The following is an 18,790-nucleotide window of genomic DNA, read 5'->3' as shown; positions in this document are numbered from 1 at the left end:
TCTAATTCCCAGGACTAAAAAAAATATAATAGAAACAGCAATTTTTAGTCACAAACTCAAAAAAAAAGTAAGCGATTTGATAATTCAATGTAGTAAGGAATTTGCAATGGCATAACTAATGTCTCTAATTATTATTGAACATGATTTTCTTCTATTTGTACCGTAGCATTTTGATTTGTAATGTATGCACTTTTATACAAATTTCCATGTCATTTTTCAACCTTGAACGAGAAGCAATATATCTTATTATGAAACTTCAACATCAAAATAATTAACTAACTTGGCTTAACTAATTGGCCAGAGAGGGCTTCTTAAAACCCTACTCGTGCATAAGAAAGTTCAAACTTTGGTGCATTTACAAGGAAGTTTGGTAGTCCCTTTACATAGCATGTTGGATCCATAATACAATAGTGCACTTATCTAGTTTGGAGGATTCTCCAACCATTTTACATAATCCAAAGAAGTTCTCCTTCTCTATGGTATGGATTTTATAGATGTAAGACAACTAGATTCTCTTTTCTGCATAGTATAGGAGTAGGTCTGCGGTTAATGTGTGAAGGGAAAAACTTCGGCTCCATTTGGATTTGTCATTTTTTTTAAAAATAAGTTTTTAAAATACAATACTATAGTAATACACAATAACTCAAAAATCATCTCATCCATACAACATATCAAATATTTCAAAAATTTTTTATAATAAAAAATTTTCATATACATTGTTACAGTAAAATTTTTCAAATGTCTACAATTAGATGTACTAGGTTTTCATCCTCTTTTTCTTTTGCTCCACTAGAACTTTAATGACAAAGCTATAGTAGTTTAAATGCCAAGTGAATGAGGTCTTTAAATTTAAATAATGTTAACCATTTATAGACGCATTTGTCGGACGTCAAAAATTTAGATTGGACGTTCGATCGAGTGTTAGACGCATAGTTTGGACGCAAAAAGTTCGTATCGTACGTCCAACAGCTCCAACGGTTAGTTTTTCAATAGCTAGTTTTTTAACTATTGGAGAAGCTTCTATGGCAAAATTTCACCACTTATAAAATACCCACAAACATGAGAATAAGAGAAACTTTTGTCTACACAAAATACAAGTCTTCAAGAGTGATATTTGAATAAAAATATACTTTGATTATTGTACAAGTGTGCGGAAAGTTGGGTTTGTGAAGTTTCTAAAAGAGGAGAAGTAAAATCTTTGTAAAAGTGACCCTCACTTATAAAGTATTTCTTAATTTGTTGGTTGAACTTTCAATTGAAACTAGTTGAGGATTAACTAAGAGAGTTATAAAACTCTGAGAAAAATGCAATTTTGGTACCTAAACTTTGACGCATGAGCGGTTTTAGTCCCCAAATTTTGGACGAAAACAAATTTGGTACCCGAACTTTCAAATTTTGAGCACATTAAGTACCCTTGACAATTTTTTCCCAAATTGTTACCGGAAAAAGCCACGTGTCCGGCCAAAATGGAATAAAAAAAGGTCAAAAATGCAATTTTGGTACCTAAATTTTGACGCACGAGTGGTTTTAGTCCCCAAATTTTGGATGAAAACAAATTTGGTACCCGAACTTTCAAATTTTGAGCACATTAAGTACCCTTGACTATTTTTTCCCAAATTATTATCGAAAAAAGCCATATGACAGTCACGTGTCCGGCCACAATTGTATAAAAAAAGGCCCAAAAAATATCAAATGCCATTCTAATACTAAGTATTAAATTTAAGGACTAATAGCGTAATAAAGAAAAAATCCAAGGACTAAATAACATCACATGAGTCAACAAAACCCAAGAACCGATACAAATGAGCTCCAATTCCAGACAAATTTTGTGACTTGATTCTTAGATTAATGAACTGGAATTGGAGCTCATTTGTATCGGTTCTTGGGTTTTGTTGACTCATGTGATGTTATTTAGTCCTTGAATTTTTTCTTTATTACGCTATTAGTCCTTAAATTTAATACCTAGTATTATAATGGCATTTGACATTTTTTGGCCTTTTTTTATACAATTGTGGCCAGACACGTGACTGTCATATGGCTTTTTTTGGTAACAATTTGGGAAAAAATAGTCAAGGGTACTTAATGTGCTCAAAATTTGAAAGTTCGGGTACCAAATTTGTTTTCATCCAAAATTTGGGGACTAAAACCGCTAGTGCGTCAAAGTTTAGGTACCAAAACTGCATTTTTTGCCTTTTTTAATTCCATTTTGGCCGGACACGTGACAGTCACATGGCTTTTTCCGGTAACAATTTGGAAAAAAATCGTCAAGGGTACTTAATGTGCTCAAAATTGAAAGTTCGGGTACCAAATTTGTTTTCGTCCAAAATTTGGGGACTAAAACCGCTCGTGCGTCAAAGTTTAGGTACCAAAACTGCATTTTTCTCTAAAACTCTTTTGACTCAACTAAAAACTTTTGGAATGAGGAAGGAGCGAGCCTTCACTTGTACAAGTTGATTAGTGTCACCATCAATTGAAAAAATTATTTGGTTGTTTCAACTCCAAATTTGGAGGAAACTTGGGAGTTTGACTGGTTTGCAATGCTTTTACTTTATTGTTATCTTTTTGCTATTTGTTTGTGTGGTTTAATTTGCTTATATCTCTTATTATTGTGTTTGTTTGAATGGTTGTTTATTTTGATTGAATAATTGGATGAAAATTTGATCTTTACTTACTTCAATTTTTATCCATTTAATTTACCCCCACCTCTTAGGTTGCTTGGGAACTAACAAAACTTCCACTGTGTCAAAAAGGTATGCACCTTGAATACAAGTAGAGGGAAATTTCTGTAAAATATCAAAGGAAGAACCTCCACGTAGAAATACGATGCAGGTTGACGATGAAACTCCAGTCCAAGTGGCGAGACGTTTCAGTGTAATCGATAAATATGATGTCCTTTAAAAAAGGGAAAAAAATGCATCTATATAATTTATGAAGTGGACATTGCTATTATTCATCAAACTGTATGGGCAACAAATTGAACGTCAAAATACAAAATTTTGCAATAATTGTTTGAAACTTGCCTGGAGAGTCAGGTGACTAGAGCACTTAAGAAGGGACGATTGTGGTAATTTTAAATGAAATGTAATATTTTGTGGACTAATTTCACTTTAGCCTCCGCATTTCTACCAATTATGCAAAATTCATGCCTTGTATATTTTCCATCTTCCTTTGCTCCTATTCGTAATTTTTGCACAAGTATATGCATTCCATAAACTAAATAAAACATACGTTGTTGTTCTTTTCGTAAGATTTTCACAATTGCAAAATATTAAGTGCCAATTGTCGCGCCCCATTTTTCGAGATGGAAAATAAAAGGAGTTTATAAAAAGATGTGATTTATTAATAATAAATGAAAAAGGACCTAGAATGGGACTTAAAAAGAATGCGACAATTTGGGTCCAAAATTTAGTCTAAAAGGGTTTTTAAGAAAAAATAGGAGTCGCCACTTGGTATGGAATTTTGGTGTACCAAGTCACCCAAAAAATATTTTTTGACAAAAATAAAATAAATCAAAACCCTTTTTGACAACTCCAGATCTTTGAAAACAAGAGAAAATAGGTTCGGGAGTCACGGTTGAAGAAAGGGAAGGCAAAGGTTTAATTGACTCAAACCTAAGGCACCCTTTCAACCTAGTCTAAGCTAGTTACGAGGTTTAGTCAAAATTTTCCTAATCTAACCCTTAATTTTGTCATATTTGGATGTTTCTTACATGGAAGCAAATCTAAATTTATAAAAACATCGAAAGGGACAAAATGTTCATTCAAGGGTTTGATTGAACCAATCGCATTAATTGCGAAGGCCAAAATAACTCCTTGAAGGTGTCACGAATATGCAAATGATGAATTTAAAGTAAAGAAAAGAAATTAGATTATATACATATATATAAGTGATCAAAGAAAAAGGGAATGCAACATAAAGGGTACGGGAGGCAAAACTCGTGACATAATTTTCTTATATATGGATTAATAGGGTATTTAAACTAAAAAGTTATAATCACCCATTTCCCATGTTTGAAAAATAATTATCCTAACATGAACAAGCAAATGAACTAGCTTAAATGATATGCAATTCTAAATGGCATGATTAGCACCTATAGCGGGTAAGGGATAATATAATAGGGAATATTATACAAATGAGAAAAGATCCTAAAAATAAAAACATGCATGGAAATGTGGTGAATAGCACACAAAGATGAATCTAGCGCAAGACAACCTAAATGGTCTAGCGTTGGACTAGCCCATTTCTAAAAATCCTTACTAGCGTTGGACTAGCAAGTAAGCGAAGAGAGAAGCCACAACTAGCGTTGGACTAGTGTGGTGACGTTATGCATTAACAATTCATAGTGAAGCAAATAAAGCATAAATTAAAACAAATAAACACATAAGAGCACGTAACACATAACACGTAAGCATAATATCTAGATGCCAAAATCCTAAGAAAAAGCGGATAAAACACTTAACACATAAACCATATAAACACGCAACCTATCTATTACATCGGGGAACGCCTAACTACAATCTAGGAGGGAAAAATATAATAAAACAAATCTAATTATCCTATCTATTACATTTTTGAAGTATTTAAATACCTCTCGAATCATTATAAAAACTAACTAAAACATATATAAGAAAATTTGAATGAATATTTAAATCAAATAAATAAAGCATATAAAGATATATAAACACATAGGAACACATAGGAGCACATAAGAGCACGTAATTGACATTGAAATAATAAAATAGGAGTACCTCCCGTTTGAAGTGGTGACTAAATGGAGTCAAATTGTCCTAATTATACTCACAATGAACAAAAGGATCATGGCACCAATTTAATTGAAAAAGAAAATAATAATACAAGCACTAAATTCACACTAATATGTCAGACGTAAAGAAATTTAAGCAAATCTAAAAATTACAAGTTAAGTATATTCAAAAGTAGCATAATTAGCTATTAAAGAAAAGAAACAATCATAATAAAGAGAGTCAAAATTCATCAGGGACTGAATTGCAAAAATTGAAAAAACTTTTGGGGACAAAAATTATATTTTTCAAAGTTTAGGGGTCAAAATTAAATAAAAGATAAAATTCAGGGACCAAAGTGCAATTACTATAAGGACCTACATCAAAGAAATTAAAATGTTCTGGACCGTAGTAAAATTACTCCAAAGATCAGGGGCCAAAGTGCAAATCGTAATCAGATCTTCTTAAGAAAACAGGCCACTGGGCCATTATTTATTTCTTTGGGCCGAAAACTACCTAAGCCCAGCCGAAAGTCTAAGCCAAAACACACAGGCCAGCCCGTCTTCTATCACTCAAACCCAACCAAAAACACATGGGCTCCAAGCTCCTAGCCCAACCGAAACCCAAAAGAAAACATAAACCAAAGCCCAGCCCCAAAACCTAACAAAACTAGCTCTTGGCCCAACAGGAAAATAAACATTAGCCCAATCCCTTTTTTCTTTTCTTTTCTTTTTCTTCTTCTTCTACCCTTCCGGTTCTTCTTTTCCTTGCCTGGCCGGCTGAAGCTCCTCGCCACCGCCAACCATGGCTGACATGGCGGCTGCCGGCGCCGCCACCGCTGGTCGCCGGCCATTTTTCCGATCACAAAATTTCACCAAAATACACCCCCTCACTCGATTTTTGGCGTAGGTTTCATTTCCGGAATTAGTTTTTACAAAAGAAGAAAGAAAAGTGGCCGAATGGCCAAAAAACAGCTGCATTTTTTATTATTTTTAGACCTTTAAACCTTCACCAAAAATTCATAAAAATATATTACAATACTCCTTATAATCTTTACATTACAAATATAATCTTAGCTAACAAGAAAACAACAACAAAAGACTACATTAAGACAAAACAGTTTCTAAAATTCATTTTTTTTTTGTTTTGGCATTTCATCAAACATTTAGCATGCATGCACAAAAATCATCTTTCTTTTCCTCAGTCTAGTCTTGAACTTGCCCAACAACACCACAACAATAAAACCAGCAAGAGGAAGGGACAAATCATCAACTAAACATGCTTCAAATATAACTACTAAAATAGAAAGAAAAAGAAAAGGAAATCGGAAAAATAAAAGGAAAATTACCCCAGCTGGAATTACGGTCCGTGGGCTAGAGTTTGGAGGAAATTCCAAGCTATGATTGTCCAATTGGTAGCTGCCCCTCTTTTTTGTTGTGTGTGAGTGTGTTGGGAAAAAAACCGAGAGGGAGAGAGTGAGGTTTTGTATATTGTTCACCAAAATGAGAGGGAGAATTGAGAGAAGAGCCGAGAGTTTTTTTTTTTTCTGTCCCCCCCCCAGCCGAGTCAGTTTGTTTGGATTGAGGATTATTTACCAAAATTTATTTGCTTACATCATTATTACAATTTTCAACACACCTTTTTATATTCCCAATTACCTTTTTTTCTCACATACATCACATCATAAAAAGTACTACAGTAAAAATATCTCAAATAATTTACAATCCAAACATGTGTCATATTGGGAGAGAAAAAGAGGAGCTTGTGTGTGTCTTTGGTCCAAATGATTATTTTTTACCAGATGACAAGAAAGTTGAGTGTAGGAATGGGTCAAGTGTTTTTTGGTAGGAAAAATGATGAAAATGTGTAAATTTTGTAATAATTTGATTTTGATTTGATTTGATTTTTTATTTTTGATTTTTGATTTTTGATTTTTGATTTTTGATTTTTTTTTGTTTTTTAACTTTTCCTTTTTTGTTTTTGTTTTGTTGTTTGTTTTTTTTTCTTTTTTTTTTTTAAATAAACCTGCAAAAATGAGAAAATTACACATTAATAATAATAATAATAATAATAATAGATAACTTATTAAATAGATAAAAATTTAGGAAAATATTAAAAATTGACAAAAATTTGGTGTCTACACCAATTATTTGAGCACCATTATTATTTAAACAAATAAAACACGTGGGTTTTGTTTGGATAGAGTATTATTTGAAATACATATTTAGAATAATTACTGTAGTACTTTTTGTGATGCGATATATGTGAGATAAAAAAAGTGGTTTGAAATATAAAAAAATGGATTGAGAAATATGTTTATATGCAAATTAAATATTTTTTGAAATAATTACTATAGTATCCTTCTTTGCGGTAGGTATTGCATTACAGCTCAAAATCCAAGTGCGTAAAATTTTCTAAGAATTTTTCTTTGTTTCAATTGCAAATATGGGAGAATTGTTGCCATGTGGCGTAGAACTTGCCAAGAGAAGTAAAGGTGACATTGTGATGCAGCGAGGTTATAGTCAAATTACGTACATTAAGTAAGGGTGCGTGTGATAAAACTAAAATTTAAAATTTGAAAGCTGAATTCATTAAATTATTAAATCTAATACATTTAAGTGCATATTACATTCGATGATAAGTAAATAACTTATCACTTAATTATGTGAGCAAGTTTTGTCTAGAAAATTTAGTGTCACTTAATTAATTCAGATGTTAAATTTTTTATTATCAAACGATTTGAATATGTTAAGATCTGAATCCATTAAATTTAAGTACTGAATTGGGTTATCAAACATGAACTAACGGAGAAAAACTTTAATGTAGCATAGGTTTAAGATACTTATTGTAATACACAAAGCTCCACAAAGGAATTTGCTATCATCATCAGTCTACAGAAGGACGAAAAGTCTCCTGGACATGACTCATGTTTTTTAAGAGTTACTTAAAATCTTAAATGCAAATCACAAGCAAATCCTTTTTGAGTGCTAAAATGATAGTTTATTTTATTTTTCCTTTTCTTTTTAGGACTAAAATAATACATTTTGAAAACTTTGAGGACTTTCTATAGAAATTGTCACAAAAATGAAAAAAAAATGAAAAAATTCTTATCATGATGATATCATCCTTAGCTGGCAAATTCCATTTTGTTGGTGATTGATGCTTGTTTAAGATTCAATAATCACTAATTATAACATCATCAAAAAATAATCACTAATTATACTGCAACTATATAATTTCTGAGTTTTCTATAATTGCCACTATATTACTTAATCCTTAATCTTTCTTGCTTTGCAGTTTTCTTCCTTTTTGGTTTGACGGCAAAATCCATAAAAAAAAAGCCCACACTGAATAAGCCGCCATTATTGTCTCTCTCTGTGCTCTCTCGCTCTGCCCTGCCTGCCCCACAACAAGAACCAGCACATTCACAACCCACAATCCAGAAGCTTGCTTTCCTTTTTCCTGCATCCCAAAGGGCCTGCTGCATAAAGCAAAGATCTACTACTTTAAACCGCCAATTCGGATTGATCTTGATCAACCGAAACCCAATTCATCGTTTTCACAAATCCCAAAACAAAGTAACAGAAAACCCACAACTTTTTGCCCCTTGATTCCATCCATAAAGTAACTTAATTGATTTTTTTTTTCCCGATAGAGTAAGGTCAGTTATCTTAGTCATTTTAATGGGATTTCGCTGAAGTACGTAAACTTTATTGTTAAATACTAAATTTGCTTTGTAATTTTCTAGAGTTCACTTAGACATTTTGTCAAACGGTTGGTGACTAAGATTGAAAGCTTTGATTATGTGGCTCTTTCTCTTATCTTTGCTTGTAGGAGTTGCTACTGGCATTTTGGGGAAATAGGCTATTTGCATTTTTTTTTCCCGCAACATTCGACATTCGACCTAGCTATTAAATGTTTAACTGCCGCAAGAGTTGTCTTTTCTATCAACTGAAGAACGGGGATAATTGCAAATTGTAGTAGCGGTTGCCCAGACGAAAGGTTGGTACTGATAGTTTAATTTTAAAGAATTATGCTTTTTTTTTTTCTTAGTCTTATCGTTGGAGTTGGTAGTGACATTCAGATTGTTTCTTTGTTAGATTTTAATCGGTGGAACGTTTGTGGTTAACCGAACAAGACATGGGGCCTCTGTATTATATAATTGTTGCATTGCCTTGCACAATTGGGGCTATTGCCTTGGCGATTTCACACATTTACAGGCATCTTTTGAATTACACGGAGCCTACTTATCAGAGATACATTGTCCGCATTATCTTTATGGTTCCTGTAAGTAATTTATAACTATACTACGGGGCTTTCGTTAGTTTTGCATAGATGAAGATGGATTTCTCCAGTTTAAACACGTTGGCTATTTTGGATCTTATACTCAGGAGCAACTATCTATTGCATAAAGCATTTACTAGTTTTTTATATTACATAAGCTCTATAGCAAGTTTAGGGAAGCTGGGATAGCTTGTGTGTGTTGATTTGTGTGAATTTTCTATTACTCATAAAGCTGTAACAGTAACGCATCTATCCCATTTTGCTTGAAGCATCTATTATTGTTGCCTTATAATATTTAGATAGTGCATTCTGCTTTGAGGTTTAATTGCTTGCAGTCTATTTCTTAAACGAATTGAACCTTTTTATGGACAAACCTGGAAATATCACTTTGTGTTACTTATTAAAACCCTGTGAAAGTTCTACAACGCAAGGACAATTCAAGCTGCTGACATGCTTTCTACAGCAATGGTAGGGATAGTAATTTGTTGGATGTTGTATAGCTATTTGAATTCAGTTGTATGACAACGCTAGACTTGTTTTGACCCTTAGGCGCATAGTTCTTCTTATATGCGGATGCACTGATCAAACTGAATGCAAGTTGGGTAGCAGTTGATTTTATCTGGATGGTGCCTCACATTGTGGCTTGTCAGGACGGGATGGCTAGTGAAGAAATTATGTCATCTTAATGCAAATAAATGTCAAAGATAATAAATACCTGACAGAGAACCTAATTGACCTAATTGACTTATTGATTGATTAAATGTGCAGGAACTTATGGAGAGAAAATCAGGTGCACAAACTTGAAATTCTTATGTGCAACTTATGTTTGACAGACGATAACTGTTTCAAAAATTTAATTACATTATCTCAATATATGTCCCTTCTTGATTGATGAGATCATCCCATACTTTACTCTCACGTAGAAGTTGTTGGTTTGTTGTTGAACAGCTCCTTACATGTGAACTTATGGAGTTTGAATGGAGCTAATGTATTTTTGACAAGATGTGTATTGCAGAGCTTGTTAATTTTGCCAGTAGACATATGATACCATGTGTTTAAGCTTTTTTATAATATTGTATCTCTCAAACTTGTTGCTATGGTACCCAATCTTTCACTAGGTTCCTTCACAAGAATAGATAGGTGTATTGTTCGTGGTGCCATTTATGAACCCTGTGGTTTTGAGAGGAAACAGGCTGCAGTACCATTGCCCATTCCTTGTTTATGCATGACTACATCTCTGAAGAAGAGAGGAGTGACTATGATTATACATACGAGCACTTAATGTCTAGCATACTTGGGATAATGCGGAAGAATGTAAGAATTGCATATGAAAGTAGTCAATGTGGTTTTTAAGTACCATTTGCTGATGGAGAGGATCCACTTTCCTTCATAAGGAATATAAAAAATGTATGTGTAGTGGATTTGCGGAGGCTGGATAAGATTGAGTTAGATATTGAGTATCTTTTGGATCCCATGAAGATGAATCAAGGAGGATTGTGTGGGAGATGATTATTGAGAAATAAGCAGTACTTTGGCAACTGAAGGACTAAAGCAGTTAAAAGGGATTGAAGGGAGCCCAGAATTCCTATCAGAGAAAAGAAAAGTAAGGAATATAAAGTGGGAGAAGGATAAGAAAAGTAAGATATTCATTGAAAAGTAAATTTTTACATTAAGGGCTCTTACGACCTTCACTTGTTTCTGATCTTGGCATCTAGTTTCCTAGATGTGAACTCAGATGTCTATACCCAAATTATCAGCATTGGAGGACTTAGATTTAGTTTGCAGGACTTTTGCACACTTTTGGAATTGTGACCTGTGAAAAAATTGTGGAGATTTTACCCATGTTTCACGGCTCATGGTAGGTAAAAGAGTTGCAGTTTGTATGCTTACGTGTCATGTTCAAAGCTTTCCTCCTTTCAAGCTGTGATCCTCTTTCTTGTATTGTATCCAGGGGCAGTCTCTAATTATTTGTTGGCTATCTATTATGCATAAAATTTTGACCATTCAACAATGCATCGCTGTCTATTCTCCAAGATTGTTCTCAAACAATTTCAACTTGTTCTTTGCAGGTTTATGCATTAATGTCTTTCTTGTCCCTTCTCCTCGATGACAAAGCTATCTATTTTGATTCAATTAGAGAAATGTAAGTGCTTCACGAGTTTTATTGTATTGCTATTGTAGTTTATGGTTTTTGAGCTTTGCAATTTGAGTTTTTGATATTTCCCATTGTTTAGTATTGGAGGTTGAAGATGATGTCAACAAATCTGATTTTAGCTACCTTCAGAAATTTGTTATCGTGCAATTACTTTTAGTTGGAAGTAGGTCATCTCTCTGATTGTGGAAACGTTTAATAAGCTCACATGCACATCAAGTTTTTTAATGAGTACTATCATAGAATGTTGGGGAAACTTTTGACTATTAATGGTTTTGATCTGGATATAAATTATACCAGTGAAAAAATATCTCAACAGATTTGATTCTACCCTCTTAAGAAATTTGTTGTTTTGAAATTACTTTTAGCTGGAAGTAGGTCCTCTCTCTGATTGAAAAACATTAACAACCTCACAAGGGCATCAAGATGGTACTCAGTACGCTATAAGAATGTTGGGAAATTTTTGGTTGTCCTTCAACTTCTGATTTTTATGGGTTTGAATCTTTTCAATATAAAAGGGGTCTGTGATACAGCTCTCGTGATCCTGTTTTGATTCTTGGCATAGAAACCATATAGTTGTGCTATATGAGGAAAAAGTAATTTCAATGCATGGTATCAGAGCTGAAATAATTGGCAGCTAATTTCATTACATTATCCAGATAAGTCTGATTGAAATGAGAATTTAAAGATTATTGTAGGACTGCCTTATGTAACATGCTAGTGTCAAAAAATAGTGGTTCAAGAAATAGAGAATTTTTATGAAGATTTAGCTGTAAAAAACTGGTAGGTGTTGTAAGATAATTGGTAATCGTAAACATTGGGTATTGGTAATACAGCAAGTAGTTTGACCAAATACTTAGCAAAGACATGTTCAAAATAATTGTGGTGTTCTGGAGACAATACTAGAGAAAGGACGAGGACTGTTGCATTTTACTCTAGTTAGTATGGATAAAGGATTTGTTGACTGTGGTATTCTTTTTTCTGAATGTATTCCATGTGTATATTTCCTGTTCTTAGTTGGGCCCGTGGCACTGCTTGCTTGACTGAAAGCAGAATTTGAAAGTTCTGCACCTTTTGGTTGATGTCTGTGAAGCCTTGACCATCCTGCCATAGTAATGGCTCCGTTGCTCTCAATTTCATCCCTGGATGTTGGTCTATCTATCCCTACTCCTCAGTCATAAAGTGCTTGTTGACAGTATGCAACACAAATTAGATGTCATATATTTGGTAGCAGATTTCAACATTTTCATTTATAAAAGGGCTTGTTTTCCTTCTGCATTTACTTCATTTAGTGTTTATTGGGTATCATGTGACACACAATTTGTGTCGACCATCTTCAGTGCACTGGCTTTTTTCTTTAGCAATGTCTTGATGTTCATAGTTTTTCTTAGTATGCCTTTTGAGCGGTAGGATTATTTGTATCTTCCTGGGGCAGTGTAGATGTTATGATGATTTCTGTTCTTTAGATTCAAACTTTTGTTTGATCATTAAAGTCGTATATAGTTTTAAAGCTATTTTGATACTTGCAATGTGGTATTTGGAATGTTTATGAGTGGCTCTGCTATGTGATTTTAATCATTTTATGATTTATTGTGGAAGCAGCAAGACATTTTGTTTTTAATTCTTGAATTTGAATGTGAAAATTGTCCTGATTGCTGTTTCAGATATGAAGCATGGGTCATATATAATTTCCTGTCATTATGCTTGGCATGGGTGGGTGGCCCTGGAGCTGTCGTGATTAGTCTGAGTGGTAGAGTTCTGAAGCCAAATTGGTGCTTGATGACATGCTGCTTTCCGCCAATTCCATTAGATGGGTGAGTTATGTGTAGATGAAAGTATTTCTTTCTTAGTTCATTGATGCACCAGTAGAATTTTCTTGATTTGTTTGGAATGATGCAACTGTTGTCTTTTTTTCATCAGAAAAAATGACATTCAGTTAGTTTTTTTTGGTTGAATAGTAAGATGTTTACATTCTTGAATGACCTGAGATTATTACATATCTAATCATCGTTGCATTTCAACCTTTGTTTGAAGTACTTCATATCCTGATTTTTTTTATTTTTTCTGTGTCTGAAGAATTGCATGACTTTTTAGTTAGAGACATCAGTAATCCTTTCAAGGCTTTGCAGGCGCTTTATAAGAAGGTGCAAACAAGGGTGTCTGCAGTTTGTCATCCTCAAGCCATTTTTGGTTGCAATCACATTGATATTGTATGCAAAAGGAAAGTATGAGGATGGGAACTTTAATCCAATGCAAGCATATCTCTACCTCACCATCATCTACACATTCTCATACTCCATGGCACTTTATGCCTTGGCATTGTTCTACGTCGCATGCAGAGATCTGCTTCAGCCGTTTAATCCAGTTCCAAAGTTTATCATAATCAAATCTGTTGTGTTTCTTACCTACTGGCAGGTATGTGTTCATGTCTGCTTGTTAATGATGTCTTGAAGTTAGATTTGGAACTTTATTAGGTTGCTCTTTGGAAGTTTGGCAGCATATGTCCTATAGAAAATGTCACCATTACCAATTCAGGTGTTTGGTAGTTATGAAACCCATCTTTATTGGGTTTTGTCATTTTAGTGACTTTATATATTGTTTTTGTATAAATTGTTGAACTGCTTTAGGTCCTGATATATGCCCTTTTCTCTAGCTGCCACTTTGATACTACCATAGCAAGCTGTTGATTTGTTGACAGAAAAACCAGTTTTTCATATTTCTTGTGTTTGATTTTCATCTCAGAGCTGCATGGTTTAGGAGTTCCCTCTGGTTTTTGTGCTGCCAACCATGTTCAAATTTAGTTGTCTTACTTTCAAGATGCATGATCACGCGACATGATTTACAGGATTTAATGTGCATATCTTGTGTATAAACATTTTTTTCTTTCTGTAGTGTGTGATGATTATGAGTAAGTTTCGTTCTCTGACTTGTGGATCATGGATATCTTTAGTCAGGAAGTCCCAAAACCAAAAGTGGTCCATGCTGCTTTTGAGTCTGTTTTGACGGCTGTCTGGGTGCTCTTTTGGTGATTGGATTTTGTGTGTTGTGAATTGTGTAAAAAAACTTGTGATTTTCTGATTGTTAAATTGCTCCGGTGGCAGGGTGTTTTGGTATTTCTTGCTGCGAAGTCTGGCTTTATAAAAGATACAAAGGAAGCTGCAGAATTCCAGAGTTTTATAATTTGTGTGGAGATGCTTATTGCAGCTGTGGGACATCTTTATGCATTTCCATACAAGGAGTATGCAGGTGCAAATGTGGTTGGTTCACGTGGATTTACCGCTAGCCTTGCACATGCTCTTAAACTAAATGACTTTTACCATGATACAGTCCACCAGGTGACTAATTAACTGATATTTATCTTCTGACACCCTGGATTTCCTAAAGGGATTGGTTTTTTCTATTATAGCTATCCTCATACTCTTGTTTATTCTCTGCAGTTTGCACCAACTTATCACGATTACGTACTCTATAACCATAGTGAAGGTGAAGAGGGAGCTAGGAAGTATAGGGCACGAACTTTCGTTCCCACCGGACCAGAAATGGATACTGTTAGAAAAAGCAAGCACATATTTGGGAACAAATTGGAAGATATACAGCTCTCCAGCCTTTCATCTTCAGGAAGTTGCACACCGCAAAATCCTGGTGCTGTACAGGATACTGCAAAATCAGAGGCAATGAATTCATCATTGCTCATGGATTCATCTAATGGTCTCTCTGCACCTTATGATCTGTCATTAATCGACATAGATATGTCTAATTACCCAGAGAAGGTACCTGCAGCTAATGAATCTGGGCAAAGGTGACGTGTATTTTCTTTTTTGAGGACTGTTCTTTTGAATTACTGACTTTAGAAATGTACATGTAGGTGATTGATCTGGTTCTCTCTAGTGGTGTAATTTGCTATTTGTTAAATATATACCTCCTGTTGTCATTTGTATTGTAGATATGATATGTTAACTAAGGTCATTACGTTGTCACAAAATTGGAATTGGGTAATTTTCTTTTCGCCATCTCAGACATGTGGACAAGGACCCTTGAGTCTGAATTTCCTTGGGATTACCTTTTTTTTCTTTCAAAGGATCAATAGTGGTTCCCCACTTACACTTAGATTACTTATTGATTTGATTGTTTTCTATTGTATTATTTGTCAATTTAACTTAGAAATTACTAGTGGTTACCATGGAATGGCTCTTTATGACATGAGATTTGTGACAATCTTCAGAGGCTCTTTGAATTGGCCTTGTACTCTTGTCAATGTCCCTTTAAATAGTTACAGGTTGCTGCTGCATCGCATTTGTGTGTGTACAGACAACATCTTCCTAACTTTAAACTTGCTAGTTTTTGGCATGCCAGTTGGATTTCTTGGTTAACTACTATGCTTAGCCTTCAATACACTGCTCTAACTCTTGTTGGTGCTCATTGCTCTCATATATTGTGCCTGTTAAAACAATGCAGACAATGCAGAGCATGGTTTACCCAAATGAAGCCACTAGCTGCTCAAAATTAATGAACCCAGTGACCTCTAAAACAAATGCCAACAGTAATAGCTCACATTTCTGATGCTTAGCCTTCAATGCACTGCTCTAATTCTTGTTGGTGCTCATTGCTCTCATATATTATGCCTGTTAGAAGAATGGAATCTTTTGTGGATTTTCTTTCCAACGGAAGGAAAGCGGGATTTTTGGGTCAAAATTAACCAAGCAGAAATGTATTACTGTTGGCATTTGTTTTAGAGGTCACTGGGTTCATTAATTTTGAGCAGCTGGTGGCTTCGTTGGGTAAAACCGTGCTCTGCATTGCCCACATTGTGGGGTATAATCTTTACTGCTGCTCAATGATATGGTTCTAGTATTAATTTCAAACTGACAACATTGACCATGGTGAAGTAGTTAAAGTTCATGAACTGTGGGTTTTGTCTATTTTTTATATCTAAATTGTTGTCCTACAATTTGTGGATAAGCTGTCTTGTAACCTATCAATAGTCATTCGATCATTGTGGCTTGGCTGTAACTTTTTTGTATTTAGAAAAAGGGACAAAAGTAGTTGTTAAGTTTAGATATACACAATCAGACATCACAGACTTACCTGCGTATGCTCTGTGTTGATGACAAGATGTGGTTCGACCTTTTCATGATTAGGTTTTGTGGAGGAGAGGATAAGAATTTTCTAAAGTAATGAATGTCTAATCTGTGTAAAATCATAGCGTGCCATGTTGTGCTCTGTTGTGCTATTGGTAGAGGAAACTTGTAGATATGGTGAACCAAATGTCTTCAATCTGACTGAGGTTGCTACGGAGTCCTTTCATATGTTTAACAGACTATGAAGTTTTAACCATTAAGGATTTAGTTCCCAAGTCGTGGAAATGAAAGCTATAGTTTTTTATATGTCCGCTATGTTATTGAAACCTATTAACTTTAGGTAGTGACTGTCATCATTATGGTTAATAGCAGACCCCATAAAAGCTTATTTCAGTTTCCGTTGTAGATTGCGGCATTCCTTAGATCCAGCCGAAACCCAATTAGGCCTCTGTCTTTGTCCATATCGTTTTGGTTTATATCATCTGCATTAATTGCCATTAATTATTTTTGAATATACAGGGCAACTAAATCATACTAGCTAGTACTTTTCTTTACTCATGTAGCAGAAGAGTTAATCTTTGAAGATTCGGTTGTAAACAAATACACAGTCATTATTATCTCTGTACCATTCGACTTAATTATGTGCTTGTACTCGAATTGACTATATAATACCTCATCCGACTTTGAAGTTTCCTGCCTGTCCTTTTTATGCTTCAAGCTCAAGCCTGGTGATTATAGTAAACTGTTGTATGAAGGATCTGATTTCTTGATAAATAAACAAAATATTTTGCAAACATTAGAAAAGAAAGCCGTCGTATCTTATCATGATTCCGTGGCTCTACAACAAGGAATTATGCTTGGATCATGGAGTACACTTGGCTTGGATCTTTGGTTCTCAGCCATCGCTTTATAATAATCTTAATCTTGAATGTGGTTGGGATTTGTACCTCTTCTACTCCATCCATCCTTGCGTTTTTTTTTTTTGTTTGTTTGATGCGACAGATTTGACCCCAACAAATGTTAACCCAAATTTTTCTACTCTAATCGACCCAATTGAAGGAAAGATGCCAATGACCGTCAGTTCTGCCCAACGTGCGTGCTTGCGAAGCATTGAGTTGTTGCATAGCAAGAAGGTGAGGATGAGCTTGCCAGTTTGGCTCTTGATCAGCAGCTTTATTTAATTATTAGTACTATAACCTTATTAACTATGTAAAAAAAAAAAAAAAGACTTTTCGATTCGCCTAATCTTGCATGGTAAACTAGATTGAGAAAGTTTTTGGTTCAAATTCTCAGAGTCAGATTTGATAAACTCCATCCATCCTTAGAGGAGGAAGAGTAGCGTGGTTTCATCGTATCATACCATGTCCCCTTAGTTCGAAAGTAAAGTAAAATGGGTTTTATTCAAAGGTCTTCTTTGGATTGCAATATTTTGAAGTTTTTGTAGGAAAATTATTGTAGCGATTTGATATATGTGAGGTAAAAAGGAGATTGGAAAATATGTTTCACGGAAAATGTAGAGATATTTTGGTGAAAAATCCCTTTTCATATTAAAAATGATTCCTATTTCCGACCCCTTGTATCCATTTGCCAAACACCCCCCTAAACTTATGTCAACGGATGCACAAGAAAATTGCTATTGCTTCATTCGGCATATGACAACTGTTAATCCAATTGACAGATAGAATGGTGAAATTTTGTAGTCACGTACTACTTTGTACCTAAGAAGGAAAACTATTTTGGGAAGTTAAGCGTTGGGTCAAAAGTAACTGACGTAGGCGAAACGGAAGATTTTCCATTTTCGAGGTCCAAAGTCCAAACGATAATGAGAGGAGAAATGCTAACCACACACGAAAAACATAAACTGCAAGTTCAATGTGCCAAACGGATAATACACTAAAAAGCTAAGAACCATCAAAGTCACGTGACTTCCATCACAAAAAACCCAACTCAACACCCTATTGACCACAATAACCACGTGACACTCTCTCCACAAAACTTATCTAATATTCTCCATCACAAAAAGTTTCTTCATCCTAATTGAATTTGTTAGTTTGACGGATGGTACCATTAAAACTGGTCAAGCAAGGAACTCTTTTTTTTTCAAAAAAAAAAAAAAAAAATCAAGGAAAGAGGAGAATGGAGAAATTAATTAGGGACTTTCAGCTGACTAATGTTCTTATCAACTAAATTGATACTCCTACTTAAGAATAACGAGAAATCGTATATGAGCCTAATCGAAAATAATAATGAAATTTATACGCAAAGAACACAATAGTTCATTTATGACCCAAAGAAAATAATATAGTTCATTGCTAAATTTTCTACTCATTTTTGTATAAGATAAGTCACAAGTTTATTTCTCTCCCTAGTACCCAAACTTTATTTAGTAAAAACATTAGTGATGCCTTTAGTCAATTCTCAAGTCTTTGTTATTTCTCCTTGTAAAGTTTAGAATATCTATTGAACCTAAATAAGTTTGCTAGTAGCCAACTTTATAAGGAAAATAAAAATTCCCCCTCCCCCCCCTCCTTCTTTAA

The 18,790-nt window shown here is 34.4% G+C and overlaps 1 protein-coding gene across 1 annotated transcript; it reads left to right on the top strand.

Annotated features, from left to right (window-relative positions):
- Window positions 1-8,008: 8,008 nt before the first annotated feature.
- On the top strand, window positions 8,009-15,282 carry LOC113733059 (uncharacterized). Its single transcript, XM_027259198.2, has 8 exons — window positions 8,009-8,400; window positions 8,574-8,741; window positions 8,840-9,026; window positions 11,093-11,166; window positions 12,840-12,989; window positions 13,305-13,590; window positions 14,277-14,510; window positions 14,613-15,282. Exons 3-8 carry the CDS (start codon window positions 8,880-8,882, stop codon window positions 14,976-14,978), a joined length of 1,257 nt encoding a protein of 418 aa, XP_027114999.1. The 5' UTR covers window positions 8,009-8,400; window positions 8,574-8,741; window positions 8,840-8,879; the 3' UTR covers window positions 14,979-15,282.
- The last annotated feature ends 3,508 nt before the right edge of the window (window positions 15,283-18,790 follow it).

Source organism: Coffea arabica, chromosome 2e (assembly GCF_036785885.1).
Source record: "Coffea arabica cultivar ET-39 chromosome 2e, Coffea Arabica ET-39 HiFi, whole genome shotgun sequence".
Classification (NCBI taxonomy): domain Eukaryota; kingdom Viridiplantae; phylum Streptophyta; class Magnoliopsida; order Gentianales; family Rubiaceae; genus Coffea; species Coffea arabica.
Note: the sequence above shows the minus strand (reverse complement) of the source record. Positions and strands in the feature narration are given on the sequence as shown.

What these genes read in the sequence shown, in the direction of transcription:
- LOC113733059 (XM_027259198.2), top strand. Translation starts at nt 8,880, where the DNA reads ATGGGGCCTCTGTATTATATAATTGTTGCATTGCCTTGCACAATTGGG. An exon ending in GCATTATCTTTATGGTTCCT is followed by an intron (nt 9,027 to 11,092) that starts GTAAGTAATTTA and finishes TGTTCTTTGCAG; the next exon opens with GTTTATGCATTAATGTCTTT. An exon ending in TGTTTCTTACCTACTGGCAG is followed by an intron (nt 13,591 to 14,276) that starts GTATGTGTTCAT and finishes CTCCGGTGGCAG; the next exon opens with GGTGTTTTGGTATTTCTTGC.